A 20,101-nucleotide genomic window follows, 5' to 3' on the forward strand; every position below is an offset into this window, starting at 1 on the left:
TAAAAAAGGCACACTATTGACCTCCCTCCCTGTACTTGCTCTACATGATCAGTCACCTCCAAGGCCTGTGAATGTCAGTGCCTCAGTGCCTCTGCCATCAATGCATCTTACCTTGTCCATTTCTCCACAGACAACTGCAGTGGCTACTCCAAGCCTCCCACTCCAGTAAACACATTTTCTGCACCACAGTCCATTCTGCCACCAAAGTAATCTTTTGGAAACAGACATGATCAGGTCACCACCCTTTGGCTTAAAACCATGCAATGCTTTTACAATGTTCTTAGAAATGAGATTAGAATTTTTATCCAAACCTACAAGATCCTCAGAGTCCAGCCCTCACCTGTGTCTCTGCTTCACTACACCCTCACTCTCTTTAATACAGTCCACAGTTGCTGAAGCATGTCACACACCTGGCCACCACAGAGAGCCTTCTGAAAAGGCTGCTGCCTCTGCCTGGATGCTTTTATCACCCTTCACCTCATCACAGCTCTTTTGGGACCTCTTTGATTCTGCATTGTATGACCTCCCAGTTCCCCTTGCTCCATGCTCTTCTTGGACTGTGTTTCTTTCTTTCAGAGAACATATCAGAGTAACTGTACACTCATTGATTCATTTATTTCTTCCATGTATTTTCTTCCTCACTAAATTTTGTAGCTGTGCAAACTGTACTGTGCATGAAGTGAGGGGCTGGAGGGCTGGGTCCTGCTCTCCACTCTTGGGCCCTGAGCCTGGTGCTGTGCCTGCCGCCATGTGCAACTGCCTCCTACTTTGCAAAAGAGGCATTTTTTTTCTTACCATCTTTGCACCCACAAAACGGCATGTCTCTAGAGAGGCTACATTTTTCTGTTCTGCACAAAGACACAGCTCCCAGGGGCTCTGGAAGACATATTAGATTTGTTCTGCACAAGACTCCCAACCCTTCAGGAAGTGCCAGATAAATAGTTATTGAATAAATAAGTGAATGTAATTATCTTCTCACCTCTGCAAATGGACTAAAATACATTCAGTTTGTCATAAATATGCCTACTCAGCCTCATGCTCTATTGTCAATTTTTATTATTGAGAGTAGCACTGCTGTGTTTATATTTGTATAATTACTTCACTTTTATTTTATTTCTTTAAGGTTTATCCCCAAAAGAGAAATAAATAGCTAGGTCAAAAAGCAGGAACATTTTGATAGCTCTTGTAACATATGGGCAGATTATTTTCCAGAAAAATTGAACCACTTTACAATATATCATTCAGTGTGTAGCTATTTTTCTCTAACATCATTGATATAACTTTATTATTCCCATTGGTTTTGCATTTTAATAGGTTGTTTTCACTTGCATTTCTCTAAATAGTGCCTAGAAAATAATGGGTCCTCAATAAATATTTGCTAAATGAATTGATTTTTCTATGGGCCTATTTATTTTCATCAATGTGATATTTTACCTTCTGCATTTGTTCCTTTGTTAGCATCTTTTTGTCTTCATACATAACAATTGAATAGAATTTAGACATTGAAATATCCTTATATGTTTTTAGATAGTCTGGTTTTCATTTAAAATATTTAAGTTCTGACTTTTCAAATGGCCAATTTTATGGTTTTTTAAAATTCCTCACCCAAGGATATGCTTTTTTTTTAGTTTTTAGATGGAGAGGGAGAAGGAGAAACATCAATGTGAGAGAGATCCATTGGTTGCCTCTCAGACATACCTCAACTAAGAATCACCTACAACCTAGGTATGTGCCCTGACCAAGAATCAAACACACAACTTTTTGATACATAGGATGATGTTCCAATCAACTGAGCTACCTGGCCAAAGTATCTGTGAACTTTTTATATTTACTTTATACCACTGTGAAACAGCCAAAAATATTTTAAAGTAATTTTAAAACTCATTTTTCCATCCAAACAGTGTTTGCTTGCTCTTCTCAACACTCAGTTTTTCAAATCGGAGTACCAAAGGAGATCTTTCCTTCTTTGTATTATTTTAATTCCAAAATCTTACTCTTTATCAGAATTCCTTCCCGACCCACACCCTGCCTTTCCTAAAAGACAAAAATAGTAGATACATTTAGAAGTATGTAGAAGATTATTTAATATCAAGGGAGAAAACATCTCATCTGTATTTTTACCTATTTCAAACCTGTAAACAGTCTGTGTTAAAAAATATGTTTGTACTTGTAGAAGTTGTGGAGGTTATGGAGGTTTGGGAGAAACTGCCAAACAAGTACCACTGTTTCCTCTCTGACTCCTCTTCCACATACAGTGCCACAACAGAGCAAAGTGGGTTGCCTGCCCTGGTGAATACCAAAGGCTCTGCCTCTTATAACATAAATGGTGCACTGAGACAAAGAAATATGGCCCAAATGAAAGAAGAGATCAAAACTCCAGAAAAAGTACTAAGCAGTGAGGAGATAGACAACCTATCAGATGCAGAGCTTAAAACACTGGTAATCAGGATCAAGATGGCAGAGGAGTGAGTGAAAGTCACACAGACCCCCTCCCAGTCAGGAATTACAACTAAATTGTGGAGAAATCACCTGGAACAAACAACTGAACAATAGCAAGAGAGGAGCCTTATAACATTGGAGACAGAAGAATCAACTTTAGCGCAATCTAACTGTTAAGGAGTGTTGTAGAGATTCATGAAGGCGGGTAGGGCGACCACAGGCAGCAGCACCAGAGGGAGGTTGAAAGGGCCAGTTGGATCCCCCTGAGAAGAGTAGGGTCTAAACCAAAAGCAGGGATATCCAGCCTACAGCACCAAAACCAAAAAGTACACAGAAAAACAGCCAGCTGCAAAAAGTGGCAGGGTTGTTGTCTACCAGAGACAGGCAGCTGAAGACGCAAAGAGCCGTTTAAAGGGCCAACACATACATTTTTATTTGCAGCCACTTACCCTGGTCTCTGGCAAAGGCAGGGGCAGGGTGGGCTGGAGATGCCTAAGGAAAGACTTGGGAAGGGAACTTTGGAGAGAGAACTGAGATAGTGTCCTGTGGGATCTCGGTGCTGACTCATCCCCCATGTGGCAGCAGCCATCTGGCTCAGACAGAGACCACTCCCCCTGAGCCACAACAGTGTCAAAGAACCCAATAGCCATGCTCCCAGGTGGGATTCCATCCCACCCTGTGCTGTCTAAGATGCCTGCTGACTACAGAGTGGCAGCCACAGATAGTAGATCCCTGGCCAAAGGGGGCACAGAGTGGCCTGAAGACACTTGAGGAGAGACTGGGGATGGAGCCTTTGGGGAGAGAAAGGAGAAAGTAGCCAGCAGAATCCCGTGCTGACTCCTCCCCCATATGGCAGCAGCCACCTGGCTCAGGCAGAGACTGCTCCCTTGAGCAGCAGCAGTGTGAGAAGAACCAATAACCCTGCCCCCAGCAGGGACTCTGCTCTACCCTGAGCTGTCTAAGCAGGCCTGCTGAATGCAGAGTGGCATCATTAACAGGTGAAGGAGAGAGCCACAAACAATAGATTCCTGGAAGTTTCGAGCAGACTGCCTAAGGTCAGAAAGGGACATCTGACATCATCAGAGGCAGATCCAGAAATTAAAAACAGCGATCTCCTACAATAGAAGTTCACACCACAAAGTCAGGAAATCAAGGCAGATCAACTTAAGAAGCAAAAGCAAAAAAAGAAGAGTATCACAAATAATGGGAAGACAAAGAAATACCCCCCACTTGAAGGGAAAGGAGGTATCCCCAGAAAGAGAACTAAATGAAATAGAAGCAAGTAAAGTATCTGACATTGAGTTCCAAACAATAGTTCTAAGGAAGGTCAATGAGCTCGGTGAGCTCAAACAGAATTACAAAAAACAAAAAACAAAACAAAAAAAAAAAACAACTACAGAGAAACTATGAGGAACATACTTCAAAATATATCAGCACAAAAAAGGACATAGAAACTGTCAAGAAGACATAAGAGGAAATGAATACCATTTCTGAATTGAATATCACAGTAGAAGGAATCAAAAGCAGGCTAGATGAAGCAGAGGATAGACTCAGTGAGCTGGAGGACAAGGTAGAAAAAAGCTCCCAGAAAGAGCAAGAAAATGAAAAAAGACTCAAAAAGCATGAAGAGGCTTTCAGGGGAATGCAGGACAACCTGAAACATAAGAATATATGTATAATAGGGATACCAGAAGGAGAAGAGGAGGAAGGGGTAGAGAACCTGTTTGAAAAACAGTAATGATGGAAAACTTCCCTAATTGGAGGAGAGAAAAAGTGACCCAAGTCCAGGAAGCAGAGAGTCCCGTTCAAAAGGAACCCAATGAGGCCCACTCCAAGACACGTCATTATTAAAATGGCAAATATCAAAGGCAAACAGAGAATCTTAAAGGCAGCAAGGGAGAAAGAGGTAATAACATATAAGGGAGCCCTGATGTGGCTAGCAGCTGACTTCTCAACAGAAACACTGCAAGCCAGAAGGGAATGGCAAGAAATATTCCAAGTTATGAAAAGCAAAGGCCTGCAACCAAGACTGCTCTACCCAGCAAGGTTCTCCATTGAAATGGAAGGTGAAATAAGCAGTTTCCCAGACAAAAGGCAGTTAAAAGAATACAACTCCACCAAACCAGCATTGCAAAATATGCTATAGGGGCTGCTTTAAAACAAAGAGTCTATGAATACCCAGTTCCTTTTTACAGTTGCCAATACTTGATATTACCAATATTTAAATATATTTTAATCTGATTGTAATAATGATGTTATTTTAATTGTTCTTTATTATTTCTTGAAATTAAACCTCTTTTTGTGTATTTCTTGCCTAGTTCTATTATTTTTAAAAAGCTTTAAATGACTTTTTCATATTCTTTATCCATTTATTGATTAAAGGTTTGTAGAATTATTTTCCCTAAAACAACAACAACAATAACAACTATTAACCCTTTTTCAGATGTGTGGCAAATACTTTCGCATTCTGTTACTTGTCGTCTAAGTTTTTTTATGTATATTACTATATAGTCTTAAATGTTTAATATAGTCATAATGTCAATATTTTACTTTATAGCTTCTAGGTTTGAATATTTTACTTCAGGATAAGAAAAATATTATTTTGTATTTTCTCCTAAAACTTCTTAGGTTCTACATATTGATTTTGAACTCATCTGAGTATTTCTTGTATAATGTGTGAAATAGGGCTCTATATTTGTTTTACTTCAAGTAATAGTGGTCCATGCACCTTATTTGTTGAATAAGCCTTATTTTCCCCCATTGATTTGACATATCAATTTAATCATATATTATATTGTTATACAGGTATATACATTTGTTTCTAGACTGTTCATTTTATTTTCTTTATCTACCTGATTATTTCTGTGCTGGTGTCATGTTGTTTTAATTGCTGAAAATTTATAATGATTTTAAATTACTTAATATTTTATAATTGACTTTGATATTTAAAAAACAAATAAAATCAATATGCATTTAGAAAGAGAAAGAAAGAAAGAAAGAAAGAAAGAAAGAAAGAAAGAAAGAAAGAAAAGTGTAAGTCCTAACTTTTGTGACAACACAGGTGTAACTGGAGAATATTATGCTAAGTGAATAAAGCCAGTTGGTAAAAGACAAATACCATATGATCTCACCTATAAGTGGAAGCTATTCAACAAAATAAACTAAAGAACAAAATAAACCACACCAATGGAAACATGTAGCAGACTGAAAGTGACCAGAGGGAATGGGGAAAGAGGACAATGGTTGGAAAAAGAGGAGGGGACTAGAAAAAGAGCATGTATGAATGACCTATGGACATGGAGAACAGAGTGGGAATTGACTGTGGGAGCAGGGGGTGGGGGTGGGGTTGGTGGAGGAGGGTGAAGGGGGAAATATTGAGACAGCTATAATAGAATAAACAGGATTCAAAAATTTTTAAAAAACGAAGTATACAACTCAAAAAAATTGATAATCAGGATTCTCATTGAAATGATTGAGTAAGGTCACAAAATAAAGGATGAAGTGAAGGCTATACAAAGTGAAACAAAGAAAAATATATAGGGAACCAACAGTGAAGGAACAGAAACCTGACTCGCATCAACAATTTAAAACAAAAGAAAGAAATAAACATTCAACCAGAACAGAATGAAGAATCAAGAATTCAAAAAAATGAGGAGAGGCTTAGGAACCTTTAAACATTTCAACATCTGAATCATAAGGGTACCGGAAGGAAAAGAGGGAGAGCAAGAAATTGAAAACTTACTTGAAAAAATAATGAAAGAAAACATCTCCAATCTGGTGAAGGAAACAGACATACATGTCCGGGAAGCTCAGAGAATCCCAAACAAGTTGGACTCAAAGAGGAACACACCAAGACATCTTATAATTAAATTGTCTAAGATTACAGATAAGGAGAGAATCTTAAAAGCAGCAAGAGAAAAAAGACAGTTACCTTCAAAAGACGTAACTCCATGAGACTATCAGCTTATTTCTCAAAAGAAATCTTACAGACATGAAGGAGCTGGAAAGAAGTATTCAAAGTCATGAAAAGCAAGCACCTACACATCCAAGATTATCCTATCCAGCAAAGCTATCATTTAGAATGGAAGGGCAGACAAAGTGCTTCCCAGATAAGGTCACGTTAAAGGAGTTCATCATCACCAAGACCTTATATTATATGAAATATTAAAGGGACTTGTCTAAGAAAAAGAAGAAAATCAAAATCTATGAACAGTGAAATGACAAATCACAACTATCAACAAGTAAACCTAAAACAGAAACAAAAACAAACTAAGCAAACAACTAGAACAGGAATGGAATCACAGAAATGGAGATCACAGGGAGGGAGATCGGCAGGGAGGGGAAAGGGGGAGAATGGGAGAAAAGGTACAGGGAATAAGAAGCATAATTTGTAGGTACAAAATAGACATGGGGAGGTTAAAAACAGTGTAGGAAATGGAGAAGCCAAAGAACTTATATATATATATGACCCATGGACATGAACTAAGTGGAGGAATGCTAGAGGGAATGGGGGTGCTGGGTGGCGGGGAATAAAGAGGAGGGAAAAAATGGGACAACTGTAATAGTATAATCAATAAAATATACTTAAAAATAAGAAAAATAAAAATGTGTTTTCACTACACACTTCTGTATACAGTCTCTTGGATTGTGTAGCACCTTTTGACCTAGAGCAAAAAGCTAACAATCTAAGTTTCACCATATTTTTGCAAACAATAGTATTATCAGTACCATTGTTTAAAATGTATTCAGACACTCCCAGGACTCCTCCTAAGGTTACTTGAATCCAGTATCCATAATTCTATTAAAAGAAAGGCTCACTCTCACCTTCTGGAACAGCAGAGAGGGCATGAAGATGCTGACCAGTAGACCTCAGCACAGCTCCTCACACCAGTCTGACCAGCCTCCTCTCCTCCCTCACTTTTTCTAATATCTGTGGGGAAATCTGTATCATTCATGTCATAGCAATGGCTTCATCAGCATCAGTAGAGTTAAAATGTAAAAAAAAAAAAAAAAAGACTCTTTGACTCGAAGTCACCTCTGGACTTGTGTTATAGTTTCAACAAGACTCATAAGTATTTGCTCTTAAATAAGTCACTTTACTGATTCTGGACCTCAGTGTCCAAATCAGAACATACAGGTAAAAACTTACCTCTCCCAATTGTCTTGATCAGTAATATAGGACACTGTTAGCTATTTTGACTCTAAAACACTTAAGCTAGAATATGAGTTTGTTTGATACAGTGTTTTCTAGCAGAGTATCATAGTAGAGTATTCTACTGGGTAGTTAAAGGAATAAAAATCAATCAGGCGTGGAATACAATGGATATGTTATTCTTTTTTTCCTCTCTCTTTCCTTAGAATTTTCACCTAGATTCTTCACTTGTTCATCACTTCCTCTAAGGCTAATTTAGCCCTGAAATCAAGACCTACTGGGGGAAAGGCAGCTACATGTTTTGTATGTGTGAAATCTGATAGAAGTCGTGGCATGTAGGTTTTCCTCAAACAAAAAAAGAAATTCCAGGTTAACATGTGTTTGCCTTGCAATAGTCACATGTACACACACACACATACACACACACACACACACAATCTCCATGTTGCTGCTGTTCCTGACATGTACAGAGCTTTGCACACACAGGTCCTCTTATACTGAATATACCTTTTCTCTCTGATGTCCACATGCTGCTTTCATTCACTTATCCACTTAAGCTATACTAGTACTGTGAAGGTTAATTTTATATGTCAGCTTGACCAGGCTACAAATGCTTCCATAGCTGATAAAACATGATATCTCGGTGTGGCTATCAGAGTGTTTGGGAGGAGATAGCGTTTGAATCAACAGATGGAGTGAAAATCATCACCCTCACCAATGTAAATGGGATCCTCCAATCTGTTGAGTGCCTGAATAGAACAAAATGGCACAGGAAGGTCAAATTCACTCTCTCTGCCTGAGCTGAGATGTCCCCCTTCTCCTGCCCTTGGACATCAGACATCAGCACTCCCGGTTTTGGGCTTTTTTACCAAAAACTGGTTTATACCATCAGCCCCCTCTTCTCCCCTCTTAAACCTCTGGACTCAGGATATTACAGCACCAGCTTTTTTGGGTCTCCAGCTTGCAGGTGGTAGAGTGTGAGGCTCCTCGATCTCTACAACCATGTGAACCAGTTTATATTACATGTATACATACACCTCCCCACTATACAAAGTTAATATACTTGTTACTTGGTACTGTTACATAACACAAATACAGCTTTAAAAGTTCTCAGCCAGAAATTTTACACCTTTTTTCATAATTAAATATCAGGAGTCTATAAACACTATCTCTGTCTATAGATGATCAGATAGATAAAAAGGTATTAAGGTGACCCTGCTTCCTTAAAGAGAGATTAAGTAACCAATCAGAAATTCACTTAAAAAATGGTAGAGTTATCTTGTTCCAAAGCCTGTGTTCCTTCTACAAAACCATACCAGGCTGTAAAAATTCCCTTGCCAACTTCATTTCCTCATGCTGAATACACAGCACATACTTAATGAATACATGATTGAGTGAAAATCAATATGGTCCTTGAATTTTTACCTGAGGTCACAGCAAGAGAGGAGGAACTAGAGTTAGAGCCATTCCTGTGTTTCCTGTCCCATTGCCCTGTTTACTGCAACATGGCGATACTAACCATCAACTTCAACACTATTTATCCTCCATGATGTGCTCTTTCAGAAACTCAACATGGGGTTAATGGGAATATTTAGAGATCTTCCTACGAAGCTACTTAATGAGTAAAACTTTCCATTGGTAGAAGTCTGGAGAAGCATTTTGTGGACAGGAGGGGGAAAAGATGTTATTTTAAACACTGCTAAAGAAATTTGGGCAAAATCCATCTGGCAGACAGACTGTTTCTTCCATTCAAAAACTCATCAAGCACTCCGAACGTGTAACCTGTAGGCAAGCTTAAGTAAAGCTTGAGAAATCTCAAAATAATCTGACATTTAAATATGTTACTTCCATTCTGTACTCATAGTCTGACAGCACAGAGACATACTCAGGTCCAAATTAAACTCCTGGATGCCATCTATCCCTGCCTCACCACTGGATTACCCTGTGTCGAAGGTGACAGGATGTGAATGAATAAGCTCATCCAAACATCACATCTTCAAAGTCAACATCCATTTCATAGAGAAATGGGTAGGAAAATAGTTAGGAAGTTAGGTAGATATGTGACTGAAGAGATGATTGTGGTAATAGAGAATAGAAAGATTGATTAATGGACGGATGGATAGATGGATGATAGATAGATGATAGATAGATGATAGATAGATAAAAATTTATTTTGCTTCCTTTAAAAAAAGGTGAAGGCAGAGCCTATCTTGGGGAGAACCTCAGGAAAGGACTAAAAGTTCAATGTTTTTTTGCCACAGAGAAATAAATTTAAAATGTGAAATCATTGAGCAAAATGAGAAGGTATTGACATGGTCAACATTTGTAGATTTCAAGTATATACTTTCTGTGTTGGAGGAGTAATTCTATTCTTAAGTGGCCTGGGTAAGTCCTAGACCCAAGTTCAATGTACAATGCAGGTACGGAGTCCTGTCTGGTGCTTCTAGATGACCCTGCATTAGATTTTCCCCTTTTTCTTGTCTTCTCTGGTTTTAATGGAGCATTTTATGTGAGGCCATTTTGTCTCTTCTCTTAGCATATCAATTATACTTAATATCAGAAAAGTTTTGGGTGGCCCTACCACCTTGCAATATATATTTTAAACTAATCTAAGACTGCTTTCACATAACACTACACCATTTTGCATGTGTTCGGGAAACTCATTACAGAATTTTCCCAATTCTTTCCTACCAGCCTCAGGACACTGATGTTAATCATTTCACTTACCCATTTTTTGTAGTCACCCAATAGGGTGTTGTTTTATTTTAAAAGTTATCTTTTAGCTCAATTAAAATTAAGATAAATAAAAGATTTTAGTGTTATTTTACCTCTACTTGCCCCTTCTTTAAAGTTCTTCCATTCTTTACATAGACCTGTGCTTTTAACCTGTACCATTTTCCTTCTTTGTGAAGAACTTCTTTCAACATTTCTTGCAGAGAAGATTTGCTGATGAAGTTCCTCCGTTTTTGTTTCCCTAACAAAATCTTTGTGTCTCCTTCACTTTTGAAGGATAATTTCACTGCAGTTGGAATTCTAGGTCAGTGATCATGTCACACGCTTCTTACTTGCAGTTTCTGGTAAAAAGTTTGCTGTTACTATCCTCCTCCAGCTCTTTTCAAGCTTTTCTATTTGTCTTTTGTTTATTACAATCTGATATTATATGCCTCAGAATAGAGAGGGGTCTCTGGTATTTTTTATGCTTGGTAATCTCTGAGTCTTCTGAATCTGTGGTTTGGTGTCCATTGTTAAGTTTAGAAACTTCTTTGCCATTACTCAAATATTTCTTCTAATATTAGAGAATGACATTTGCTTATATACATACCGTAAGAACATTTTCAAATGTCCCCCCAATTCTTGATGTTAGTTTTTTAACAATTAACAGCTAGTTAGACTGTTCCCTTTTCTGCAGCAGCAGTTAGGGAAGTATACGTTGTCTGCTATAAACTTTTAGGTGTAGGAGCCACTCAGGTCCTCACACCTCACTCCCTAAGGACAGGACTATGAAAGTGCAAACACTCCAACTGCTAAGATCTGTCTCTGTCCTTCCCCCCATAGAGATTGTTTTTTATTAATGTGAGCCTCCTTTCTCCATGTCTCACTGGCTGACTCCAAGATATTCCATCTATTCTATTATCTTCTCATTGTACCATCTGTAGCGTACTTTTTAAACATTTAAATTGTGTTTTTTCTTGCCTTGGTTTCAAAGACCAACCCTATTTTCCTTATTACTGAAAATATAGCATTACTCGAATGACAGCATTTTTATTCACCTGTTTCATTCATTGCTATTCATTGGTCACTTCCTGAATACAAAATGCTCAGTTATGTCTCTGAGAAATACAAAGCCCAGAATTCAGTGATATTCTAGTGTGAAGTTGTATATGAATGACTCTATCAAAGAGTAGTTTATGATATTGACAAACAAGATGATTTTGAAGTATGGGAAGAGATTGGATTCATCCGATATAGCCAAGCATCATTAAGATTTGATGTCAGAGCTCTGACAGTCAGAGCCTGGGAAGAAAACAGAAGGTACACTCAAGCAAAGTAACTAGGAAGGCTTTAGTAAAGGAAAATCTAAGTAGATATAACAAGGATGGTGATAACATCAAGACATTGGTGACAGTAAGGGAGCCACTTCCATGGAGGGGCCAGTCAGGATGGGTGGGCATGTTCAGGAACCCAGAGAGCACTGTGGGAGCTGTGCTATTAGGACAGGGCTGCATGTCAGGAGCTGGAGATTCTGGTGGAGGATAGCCACTGCTGACCTAAGTCCTGGCAGGGAAAGGATGGGGGAATAAGGTCTCCAGCCCCACTTTCCTCCTGCTGTCAGACTTCCTACTGGAATGTTGACACTGGCTGCACCGAAATGGAAGATGGATGACAAGTCTACAGAGGTGGGGAGGATGGAAAGTGAATCCAAAACAGAGGATACCCAGTCCAGAGAGAGTCTGCACTTCTAGAATCTGGGGTGGGAGTCTCATGGGCACAGAGGGCCTCATGGGAAGTGGGAGTTAGAGGCAAAACTAATCAAAAACTATTGCTACCACATCTTGAATCTCTCATCAACAGGACACATTCTCTGAAGCAGTAGAATAATTATAATTTTTTTTATTCTTGTATTTCTTTTTTTTCTTAAATATCTCTTTTAATTTTATACATATATGCATATATGCATGTGCACATACAAGTATTTACAGAGTATTCCTTTTTTTATGTTTTAATGTTTTTTTTTGTTTTTTTTTAATTTATTTACTTTTTAAATACATTTGTCTCTGCCTCCCCCCCACCTCTTTCCCTTGCCCCCTCCCAACTTCCCTCCCTCAGCTCTTCCCCTTTGGTTTTGTCCATGAGTCCTTGCTATATGTTCCTTGACTTTCCCCTTCCCTTCCCTTTCCCTGACCCCCCCTTCCCTCTTGTCTCTGTTGATTTCTTTTCCTTTCAGTGTTGCTGGTCATATTTTCCTTGCATCTTTGCATTGTTGGTTAGGTTCCGCTTATAGGTGAGATCATATGGTATATGTCTTTTGCCCCCTGCTTATTTTGCTTAGCATGATGCTCTCCAGTTCCATCCATGCTGTCGCAAAGTTTAGTACTTCTTTTTTTCTTTCTGCTGCGTAGCATTCCATTGTGTATATGTACCATTAATTTTTGATCTAATCATCTACTGATGGGCATTTAGGTTGCTTCCAACACTTGGTTATTGTAAATTGTGCTGCTATGAACATTGGGGTGCAGAGGTTCTTTTGTATTGGCGTTTTGGTGTTCTCAGGGTATAGTCCCAGCAGGGGAATCGCTGGATCAAAAGGCAGTTCCATTTTCAGCTTTTTGAGGAAATTCCACACTGCTTTCCACAGTGGCTGCACCAGTCTGCATTCCCACCAACAGTGGACTAGGGTTCCCTTTTCTCCACAGCCTCGCCAGCATCTCTTGTTTGTAGATCTATTCATGATGGCCATTCTGACTGGTGTGAGGTGGTACCTCATGGTGGTTTTGATCTGCATTTCTCTGATGGCTAGTGATGCTGAGCATCTGTTCAAATGCCTCTGGGCCCTCTGTATCTCCTCCTTGGAAAAGCATCTGCCCAGGTCCTTTGCCCAATTTTGATTGGATCGTTTGTCTTCTTGGAGTGGAGTCGAGTGAGTTCTTTATATATCTTGGAGATCAAACCTCTATCTGATGTATCATTAGCAAATATATTTTCCCGTACGGTTGGCTCCCTTTTCATTTTGCTGATGTTTTCTTTTGCCGTGCAGAAGCTTCTTATTTTGATGAGATCCCACTTGTTTATTCTTTCCTTTATGTCCCTTGCTTTAGGAGACATATCGGTGAAAAAATTGCTGCGTGGGATATCTGAGAGTTTCCTGCCAATGATCTCCTCTAGGACTTTGTTGGTGTTGTGACTTATATTTAAGTCTTTTATCCATCTTGAGTTTATTTTGGTGTATGGTGTCAGCTGATGATACAATTTCAATTTTTTCCATGGAGCAGTCAAGCTCTCCGAACACCACTTGTTGAAGAGACTGTTATTGCTCCATTTTATGCTTCTGCCCCCTTTGTTGAATATTAGATGTCCATAGAGACCTGGGATTATTTCTGGGCTTTCTATTCTGTTCCACTGGTCTATGGGTCTGTTCTTGTGCCAATACCAGATTGTTTTGAGTATGGTGGCTTTGTAGTAGAGTTTGATGTCCAGTATTGTGATCCCTCCTACTTTGTGTTGCTTTCTCAAAATTGCTGCGGCTATTCGGGGTTGTTTATGGTACCATATAAATTTTTGAAATGTCTGTTCTATTTCTGTGAAATACGTCATTGTTATCTTAATAGGGATTGCATTAAATCTATAAATTGCTTTGGGTAGTATGGACATTTTGAGGATATTAATTCTTCCAATCCATGAGCACAGTATATGCTTCCATTTATTTGTGTCTTCCTTAATTTCCTTTTTCAATGTTGTATAGTTTTCTGCATACAGGTGTTTTGTGTCTTTGGTTAAATTTATCCCTAGGTACTTTAACTTTTTTCGTGCTATATCGAATGGTATATTTTTTTGATTTCTTCTTCTATTGCATTGCTGGTGTACAAAAATGCCTTTGATTTCTGAATGTTGACTTTATATCCTGCTGTTTTGCCAAATTCACTTATTAGGTTGAGGAGTTTTTTGGTAGAGTCTACAGGGTTCTCTATGTACACTCTCATGTCATCTGCAAACAAGGATAGTTTTACTTCCTCCTTTCGTATTTGGATGCCTTTTATATCTTTCTCTTGTCTGACCTCTGTGGCTAGGACTTCCAATACGATGTTGAAAAGAAGCGGTGAGAGCGGACATCCTTGTCGTGTTCCCATTCTTAGTGGGAAAGCTTTCAGTTTTTGCCCGTTGAGTATGATATTAGCTGTAGGTTTTTCATATATGGCCTTTATTATGTTGAGGAATGCCCCATTTATTCCCATTTTGCTGAGTGTTTTGATCATAAATGGGTGCTGTACCTTGTCAAATGCTTTTTCTGCATCTATCGAAATGATCATGTGGTTTTTGTCCTTTCTTTTATTTATGTGATGTATCACGTTTACTGATTTGCGTATATTGAACCATCCCTGCATCCCTGGGATGAATCCCACTTGATCGTGGTGGATAATCTTTTCAATGTATTCCTGGATGTGGTTTGCCAATATTTTGTTGAGGATTTTAGCATCTATGTTCATCAGCGAAATTGGCCTGTAGTTTCCTCTCTTTGTAGTGTCTTTATCTGCTTTTGGGATCAGGGTGATGCTGGCCTCATAGAAGGAGTCTGAAAGATTTCCTTCTTCTTCGATTTTTTGGAATAGTCTGAGAAGGACAGGGGTTAGCTCTTCCTTAAATGTTTTGTAAAATTCTCCTGGGAAACCGTCTGGCCCTGGACTTTTGTGTGCTGGGAGTTTCTTGATTACTGCTTCAATTTCCCCAACTGTTATCGGTCTGTTCAAGCTTTCTGTTTCTTCCTCCTTCAGTGTTGGAAGATTATACTTTTCTAAAAATTTGTCCATTTCATCAAGATTTTCAAATTTTTTGGCATATAATTGTTCATAGTAGTTTCTGATGATCATTTGTATTCCTGTGGTATCAGTTGTTATTTCTCATCTTTCATTTCTGATATTATTAATTTGGGTCCTCTCTCTTTTTTTCTTGATGAGTCTGCTCAAAGGCTTGTCAATTTTATTGATCTTTTCAAGGAACCAGCTTCTGGATTGGTTGATTCTCTGAATTGTTCTTTTTGTCTCTGTGTCATTCAGTTCTGCTCTAATCTTGACTATTTCCTTCCTTCTCCTTGCTCTGGGATTTACTTGTTGTTGTTTCTCCAGTTCTTGAAGTTGTAGCGTTAGGTCTTTTATTTGAAATGTTTCTATCTTTTTAAGGTAAGCCTGTATTGCTATGAACTTCCCTCTCAGGACCGCCTTTGCTGGGTCCCATAGATTTTGGACAGTTATCTGTTCATTTTCATTTCTTTCCAGACATTTTTTGATTTCTTCTCTTATCTCATTATTGACCCATTCATTGTTTAATAGTCTACTGTTCAGTCTCCATGAGTTTGCAAGTTTTTGAAGTTTCTCTTTGAGGCTGATTTCGAGTTTCAAGGCCTTGTGGTCTGAGAAAAAGTTTGGTACTATTTCAATGTTCCTGAAGTTGCTGAGGCTTGCTTGTGTCCTATCATGTGGTCTATCTTTGAAAAACTGCCATGAGCATTTGAAAAGAATGTGTATTTTTCTTCTTTGGGATGTAAGGTTTTCTATATGTCAGTTAAGTCTCTTTGATTCAGTGTGTCATTCAGCACCACAATATGTTTATTAATGTTTTGTTTGGAAGATCTGTCCATTTTTGACAGTGGGGTGTTGAAATCCCCTACTATCAGTGTGTTGCTGTCTATATCTTTTTTGAAGTCATCCAACAATTTCCTTATTAACTTGGGGGCTCCTATATTGGGAGCATATAAGTTTACAATGTTGATGTCTTCTTGATAGATTCTTCCTTTAAGTATGATAAAGTGCCCCTCTGGGTCTCTCTTTATGGCCTTTCCTTTGAAATCTACTTTGTCTGATTCAAGTATGGCAATGCCAGCCTTTTTCTCATGCCCATTTGCTTGGAATATTATTTTCCATCCCTTTACTTTCAATCTGTGTAGGTCTCTTGCTCTACATTGGGTCTCTTATAGGCAGCATCTGTGTGGGTCATGTTTTCTTATCCATTCAGCTACCCTGTGTCTTTTGATTGGGGCATTCAGTCCATTCACATTGAGAGATATTACTGATAGAAACTTACTCATCTTTTCTCTTTGTACTTGTGTTCCTCTCTGTCTCATTCTTTTCCTTCATCTGCTTAAACTAGTCCCCTTAGCATATCTTGGAGTGCTGGTTTGGTAGAGATGTATTCTTTTAGCTTTCTTTTCTCTGGGAAACTCCATATTTCTCCTTCTATTTTAATGGAGAGCCTAGCTGGGTAGAGCAGCCTTGACTGTAGGCCCTTGCTTTTCATGGCTTGGAATATTTGTTGCCATTCCCTTCTGGCTTGTAGTGTTTCTGTTGAGAAGTCAGCTCCTAGGCGTATCGGGGCCCCCTTGTATGTTACTTTCTCCTTCTCCCTTGCTGCCTTGAGGATTCTCTCTTTGTCTTTGACATTTGCCATTTTAATGATGATGTGTCTTGGAGTGGACCTCCTTGTGTCCCTCTTGAGTGGGGTCCTCTGTGCCTCCTGGATCCATGAGAGCCTTTCTCTCCTCAAATTCAGGACATTTTCCATCATTACTTTTTCAAGGAGGTTCTCTATTCCTTGCTCCTCTTCTTCTCCTTCTGGTAATCCTATTATATGGATATTACTGCGTTTCAGGTTGTCCTGCATTTCCCTAAATGCTTCTTCATTCTTTTAGAGCCGTTTTTCCATTTCTTGTTCTTTCTAGGAGCTTTTTTCTACCTTGTCCTCCATCTCACTGATTCGATCCTCGTCTTCATCCAGCCTGCTTTGGATTCCTTCTACTGTGTTCTTCAATTCAGAAATGGTATTCTTCATACCCTCTTGTGTCTTCTTGATAGTTTCTATATCCTTTTCCAGGCTGATATAGTTTGCTGTAAGATCCTGATAGTTTCTCTGCAGTTTCTCATAGTTCTCTTTGAGCTGGCTGAGCTCATTGAGCTTCCTTAGAACCATTGTTTTGAATTCCATATCTGATAGTTCCCTTGCCTCTATTTCATTTAGCTCTCTCTGTGGGGAGTCCCCTTTTCCACTCATTTGAGGGGAACTTCTTTTTCTTCCCATTTTTGTGAGAGTCTGTTAAGTATTTTTGTCCTTTACTTTTCTTTCTGGGCTTGTCTCTGATGATGTCCATTGTTGACCCTATAGGGGCTTGTGTTGTTTGTTTGAGCCTTTCAGGAGTCTAATGCCTGTGTCTGACTCCTGCTTGGAGCAGCTCTGTGACCCTTTCGGTCAGGGCTGGGCTATTTTTGGGGATCTCTCTGCGCTCTCACGCGGGCTCCTTGAGCAGGTTCCCAGCACGGCAGAGTCCCCCACCTGCCTGGGCTCGCATGTGCTTGCCCCAGACCAGGGGGCTTATTCGCGACCTTGCGTACTCATCTGGCCCCCCTGGCACGCGAGCTTCACGGCACTGGTCAGTTTAGGGCCTTCTATTGTGTATTTTCCCCGCTTTTGGCTCTTTGGGTGTGTTGCTTGCCCTCGCGAAATGGGTACTACAGAAATGCTAGGAACTCAGCTCCAGGACTCTCCGGTTAATCCTGTTTCTGGTCTCTCCTCCAGGGACTCTGGGCAGCTCTACTAATTTTGTGGGCCGCTCCGCAATCGCGGCGGGTAGGTCAATTTACGTCTGTCCTTGCTGCTCTGTGCACTCCCTCGCAGGCCGTATGGGTGACAGTCTGTGTGAGGCCTTGCTGGCCGTTGCAAGCATTAGCCAGCCCGCGTGGGTCACACACACGCTCGCCAACCCTCGCCGGTCACTTGGCGCAAGTGTGCGAGCCTGCTCTGGGTGTTTTGGGGTTGTCTATGTGTGCTTCTCAGCTTTTGACTCTTTGGGGGTGTGGCCTCTTCCCACGCAATGGAGACTACGGCAAGGAGAAGGAGTTGGGACTCCTTGGTTCCTCCTCCCCTTCCTTCCCCAATGCCTCTGTTTCTTGTCTCCCCTCAGGGGCTTCTGGGCAGTTCTGTGACCCCTTCGGCCAAAGATCCACCCCCTGTGCGGACTGCATTTCAATCGCAGGCAGTCTGGTTCATGCGCACCCCGCTTCTGCCTCTTTGGGGTCGCGCCTTTCCAGCCCACAATGGAAACTACCGAACGGCGAGGGTGTCGGGACTCCCCGGTTCCTCCTCCCGTTCTTTCCCCAACGCCTCCGTCTCCAGTCTCTCCTCAAGGCTCTCCCAGCCAGTCTGCACTCAGCCCCGCAGCTCACAGGCATGCAATCTGTGTGCGGAGCACACAAAAGGCAGGTTAATTGATTCCCTTATGCCTGAGCGCGATGGTAGCTGCAGAGTGCGAAGTGCATTATCACCCGGGCTCCACCAGCCACTGTGTCAGTTCTCTTCACAAAGTTTTCCTCACCAGTCTTTTCCCAGGCACCAGCCCACCCTGCTGCCGCCTCTACCCAGTGATCAAGGAGGGTGGCTGCCACTGCAACTTTTGCATTTGCCCTTTAAATGTCTTTTTGCATCCCCAGCCACCTGTCTCTGGCAGAGAGCGCCCCTAAGCTTTTTGGGGTTGCGTTTTGTCTGTATTTTCTTGGCTTTAGCTGTTGTAGTTTAGGGGTTCCTGTTTATGATTCAGACCCCGTTCTTCTTGGGGGGAGCTAACTGGCCCTTTCAATGTCCCTCTGGTGCCAGTGCCCGTGGGCACCCAGCCCACCCTCTCGAGCCTCCACCGCAATTCTCACCCATTGGGATGTGTGAGAGTAGAATCCACTGTCCGCGCACCAAGGCTCCTCTCCCACTATCGCTCCACTGCTTTCCAGGTGATTACTCCATTATTTAGTTGCAATTCCAGTTTGGTTTTGGGAGGAGGTCAGTGTGACTCCCTTTCACTCCTCCGCCATATTCTCCCCTTTAGAATAATTATAATTTCATATTTATTTTTGACAGATTTTGGTGGTTGGGGGAGTGAGACTGGTGACAAAGCATTCTTCTCTCTCACAGCCTTCTGACAGCAGCAGGAGGAAACCACTGAACAGTCAACGTGGTAGCTCATGGCTTCATTCACCCTTTGACTCTGGACAAGAAGACCTTCCAAGAAATTCTGGTGCATTATCCAGATTCTGAAAAGCTCCTCATGAAGAAAGCCAGGTACCACCTTCAAAACCTCATTTGAGAAGAGTCAGTTTTACTTTGTAACATCCAGGAGAAAAATTATACGGTGATGGCAGTTGTCAGCTTTCTCTATGACACACATTTAACAACTGCTGTGCATCTGTGCATGGAGAACTTCACAGATAAGGAGGAATGCCAGTATTTGCGAGAGATGTGTCCAGAACTCTACCAGTGCTCTCACACAGCCTTTCTCTCTGTCCACAGAAGCCTGTGGCTGGAGCTTCTCAAGAAGAAGGCTCCAGCCACAGGGGCAACCTCATCAACAAAAGGACTTGCCTTCCTCTTTCCACCAAAACCAGAGACACCCAAAGTGTTCAAAGCTCTCGTGGGAAGCACAAGCAGAACCAGCCTTGCACAACTGCTCAGACTGAAGAGAGAGCCAACCACTCAAGTGAGTAGGGAGAATGGAGGCTGTAATCCGGCAGTCCTCAACCTCCAGGCCATGGACTTGTACCCATCGGGGGCTGTTAGGAACCATATTGCACAGCAGGAGGTGAGCTTGAATGTAATGCACTTGAATCATCCTGAAACCATCGCCTCTACCCCAGACCATGGAAAAATTGTCTTCCATGAAACCAGTCCTTGGTGCCAAAAAGGCTGGGGACTGCTGATCCATTAATCTTCACAGGTCTATTACAGATGTTCTTAATGTATATATAAATACAATTGACCCTCATT

At 40.6% G+C, this 20,101-nt stretch overlaps 1 protein-coding gene across 1 annotated transcript in view; it reads left to right on the forward strand.

Moving 5' to 3' along the window:
- Positions 1-20,101, forward strand: part of CNGB3 (cyclic nucleotide gated channel subunit beta 3) — a 150,589-nt gene that overhangs the window by 112,967 nt on the left and 17,521 nt on the right. Inside the window, 2 exon segments of the mRNA XM_054595285.1 lie at positions 19,253-19,399; positions 19,628-19,916. Coding sequence (XP_054451260.1) covers positions 19,253-19,399; positions 19,628-19,916 — 436 coding nt within the window.

This window comes from Pteronotus mesoamericanus, unplaced genomic scaffold, assembly GCF_021234165.1.
Source record: "Pteronotus mesoamericanus isolate MK-2021 breed Mesoamerican mustached bat unplaced genomic scaffold, CSHL_Meso_final scaffold_54, whole genome shotgun sequence".
Classification (NCBI taxonomy): domain Eukaryota; kingdom Metazoa; phylum Chordata; class Mammalia; order Chiroptera; family Mormoopidae; genus Pteronotus; species Pteronotus mesoamericanus.